Here is a 3,991-nt window from a genome sequence, read left to right as displayed (position 1 = left end):
TTTTTTTGCGGTACGCGGGCCTCTCACTGTTGTGGCCTCTCCCGTTACGGAGCACAGGCTCCCCACGCGCGGGCTCAGCGGCCACGGCTCACAGGCCCAGCCGCACCACAGCATGTGGGATCCCCCCGGACCGGGGCACGAACCCATGTCCCCTGCATGGGCAGGCGGACTCTCAACCACTGCGCCACCAGGGAAGCCCCCCATTTCCCCTTTTTTAAGCTGCCCAAAGCAACAGCACATCGCAGACTTGTAAGTGCAGGTCACCCCCTCTGGCTTTGTAAGACCAGCTCAATGGCTGGGACTGGGCCCTGGGCTCTGCTTGGCCCTGCTCTACACCTCCATTTCCCCACCCACACCTACCTGTCTATTCCTTCCCCCAGTGCCTGGGCTCCCCTGTGCTCACTGGTGCTGCACCATCACATCTTAATGACCCCTTATCAAGAACACCTGGCCAACATACAGCTGTGCCGCCTGCACCTGTCCTGGCACATCAGTGGAGAAGGGTGCAGGTACCGAGAGCCAATAAGCCAAGGCAACTCATCGCCCACAACAGCGTCAACCTGGGAACTGCTGGGGAATATTCCCAAGCTACTGTTAACTAGTCAGACAAATGCTTCAGCACGGGCCACCTTGAAATACCACGGCCAACGCCACCCTGTTGCCAGCTTGACATCCTAAGTGGGTCCCATTTTTAGGGAAACCAGAAAGAACAAAAAGGTGGCATCTTGAAACCCAGGGCTCTGAGATGCTTGATACCAGGGCTTTGGTCGTCTTCCCAGAAGCAATTATGTGAGGCCTGGCTCTGTGTTTAATTAAGTAATAAATTGCTTATTTTAGTAGATAATATACACACATGGGAAAAGTCAAAGAGTACTGAAGGTTTTCTTCTTTTTTTTTTAACTTGGGTTCCAGGTAAGGATGTGTGGTATATTATTTGCATAACCTCTTTTTGTCCACAGCAGCAAGAATTCTAGCTGGGGGTTTGTTTGCTCCCTAAACCTGGGAGGTGGGTCCTCTTAGCTCACTCAACTCTTGCCTTTGTGGCTGGGCTTGGTCAAGTGGGGAACCAATTGTCATGGCCCTGCCCCTGACAGGCTCCCAGGGAGCTACTGGTCTCTCCCCACCTCTGCCCTGATCTACAATTTCCCGGATCCATACTAGAGTTGATAACTGTGTTAGGACACAGTCAGGGTCACAAGTTGGGATATTTATTTCCAGGTACATCTCAAGGAAAGAGCCTTTTCCCTTCCTTCAGTTAGAGGAGACATCTGCTCAAAAGCAAGTCACAAGCAATAATTTAAAAACCCCTAACATGGGGAAGGCTTCAAGATCACGGCTTAGCATCTCTTAATCCTCTCATTACACAGGTGAGAAGGTCCGTTCCTCACAAGTGGCTCAGGGAGTTATGCACGGCACATCTTCCTGTGTGCAGGAGAGAGCCAGCTTTGAGATCTTTTGATGGTTGGTGCCAAAACAGATTAGGTTTCCCCGGAACTCTGTTAGAACACGCAGACCGCAGGGCAGTTGGGGTGAATGCCGTCTCCCTCCGTGCTGATTGTGTTGACAGAGGCACCAGCAAGGCCTCCTGTAACCATAGGTGTCCACACCCCCGGTGTCTCACTTCTGTTTGAGGGGCTGAGATTTGCAAATAACAGCAGGTGGCATTTACTGAGCACTTACTATGTGCCAGGTACCTAATTTAGCCTCTTCTGTGCATTATTTCATTCAATCCTCATAACAATCACATAAGGTAGTCCTATTGTTATTCCCACTTTACAGATGAGGCAACTGAGGATTCCAAAGGTGAAGCCACCTGCCCAGGTAAGTGGCAGAGCCAGCCCTTGAATCAGGGAGTCTGAGCCTGTGTTCTTAATATGCTATGCTGTCTTATTATGTGCATATTTCTAGGCACTCTAAGTCTTTTGGATTGCAGGGCAGGAACCGGGTATAAGTTCACCAATGGGTATAAATTTCCCAGAGTCAGAGGCTGATGGCTTCTCCACTGAATATTTGTGTTTGTATCACTTAGTGAGGATTAGGAAGCACTCACACACACACACACACACACACACACACACACACACGCACACACGCACGCACACATACCCACACCGTGTTTCATGTTTCTTGCAATCCCAGGTCAGCCCTGAAAAATGTATCCAAGTATTGTCAGGAGCCTTAAAAATGAAAAACAAAATCGGCCAGCCTACAGAAAACACCACTCCCAAGCACACAGTCCCCTGACACGTTTGCACAGGCATCTTCGTGGCTCCAGAAGGCCAGCCCACGCCCAGGGGCCACTGCAGCCCGTGCACATCGAGCACAGCCTCCCCAGTGGCCGGCGGTCTCGGGTAGTAGCAGATACTCACGTGGATTTGCCGCAGATCTTTCTCTGGTACCACTGCTTGCAGTTGGTGAAATACTTCTTGTTGGTGCCGATAAGCTTCTGCACAGCGCACACGTTGGGGCTGAAAACAAAAGCTGCCGTGTTAGCAAGATGGTCAGCGTGTCCACCCACCTCCACATCCTTCCCACCACGTGGGCCCTCCTGGGTCACCAGAACGTTCTAGATATGGAGAAGATACAGTCATTTCGGTCTTGGTTCCAGGGGCTGGCTTGGGGGTACATTCTGGCCCTCATGACCTAGATTTCCAGCATCCCCCTGAAAATATCCCCCCCCCCGATTTAAAAATTGTCAAAGTATATCTCATACAGTGATGTAATTTCATTTAACCATTCTTCTTGGACACAGACATTTGGTAAGTGTAATTACAAACATCTTAAAAATTTTAGACTCTGTGTTATAGATGGAGAATATCAGCTAAGTAAAAGTGGTGTGCTTGCTAAGAACAGCAGCTTAGAGAGAGGCCCCCCAGCCTTTCTCTGCACCTCAACTCTACACTGAGCCCAAACATCCACAGGCTTTAACCTGGCCTCCCTGTGGGCATCGCTGGTCCTGTGGTCATGAGGTCCGGGCCCCAGCACCTCCCAGGCAGCTTCACACACAGACATCCTCTGCATCCCTAGGCAGTTGCCTGGCTCCCAAACACGGCCTATCTGAAGTGTCTACCCTGGAAACTAGGGGGCATGGCCAGCTGCTGTCAGGACCTTGGAAGCAGATGCTCACTCACTGAACTCAGTCGTTTATTACTTAGGCTCCGGCTTGCATCCCACTCCCCGCAGAAAGCCCTCTTCCAGTGCCCCAGGTGACACACTTCTGTCCACCTCTGACCGGTGATACAGCCCTTGTTTGATGCTGGCTACCAAACAGAACCCAAAACTGATCAGGGCGTGTATGTCTTCTCTTCAATTACCCTCCAAAGAACCCTGAGGGCAGGTGTTCTGCCTTGTTCTTTCTTCCATGTTCTAGATGCAGCTGAGCACCAGATCAGGTGCAAAGGGGCTTGGAATGACCTGCTCCCAGGACCACCCAGCTCAGAAGCATCCTGAGCAACCCTGTGCAAACACCCAGGTTCTGCTGAGAAGTCTGCTTTCCCAGAGACGTGGGGTTTTGTTTTTGTGTATTTTACCCAGTGTACCAAGTTCTGACCCAAACCATGCTCAGGCCATGTGGTGGCAGGACAGTTACTGGGAGCCCCTGGGGAAGGAGGCAGCTGTGGCTGTGTGGTGACAAGTGGGAGGCAGTCTTCCTGAGCCAGAGGCAGGCAGTTCACCTGGCTGAATCACAAGCCAGAGAAAAGCAAAGCGAGGAGACTAAGGGCTTTCACACAACCTCTATGCCCAGAGAACCTCAGGTATCAATTCTAAATATCATTTCCTCTGATACCTTACAAATATAATCAATTGCCATTATTTGAGATGCATGGTATTTTTCGGGAAGACACTGATACCACAGTGAGGGCAGCACCTGCCGTCCCCGTCATATGGCTACAGGAACTTGGTCAATTCTCAAATATTCAGAGTCAGGTTACTGGGTGGGAGAGTACACTGACCCTTTACCTCCCTGCCCTGTCTCTTCTACCACCTGGAT

The 3,991-nt window shown here is 50.9% G+C and overlaps 1 protein-coding gene across 1 annotated transcript in view; it reads right to left on the bottom strand.

The window, feature by feature from the left end:
• TGFBI (transforming growth factor beta induced) overlaps positions 1-3,991 on the bottom strand; it is a 35,014-nt gene that overhangs the window by 27,644 nt on the left and 3,379 nt on the right. Inside the window, exon 2 of the mRNA XM_007461388.1 lies at positions 2,370-2,468. Coding sequence (XP_007461450.1) covers positions 2,370-2,468 — 99 coding nt within the window. The remainder of the gene's footprint in view (positions 1-2,369; positions 2,469-3,991) is intronic.

The sequence above is a fragment of the Lipotes vexillifer genome, unplaced genomic scaffold, assembly GCF_000442215.2.
Source record: "Lipotes vexillifer unplaced genomic scaffold, Lipotes_vexillifer_v1.1 scaffold217, whole genome shotgun sequence".
NCBI lineage: Eukaryota > Metazoa > Chordata > Mammalia > Artiodactyla > Lipotidae > Lipotes > Lipotes vexillifer.
The sequence above is the reverse complement of the archived record's forward strand: the minus strand, read 5'-3'. Positions and strand labels throughout refer to the sequence as shown.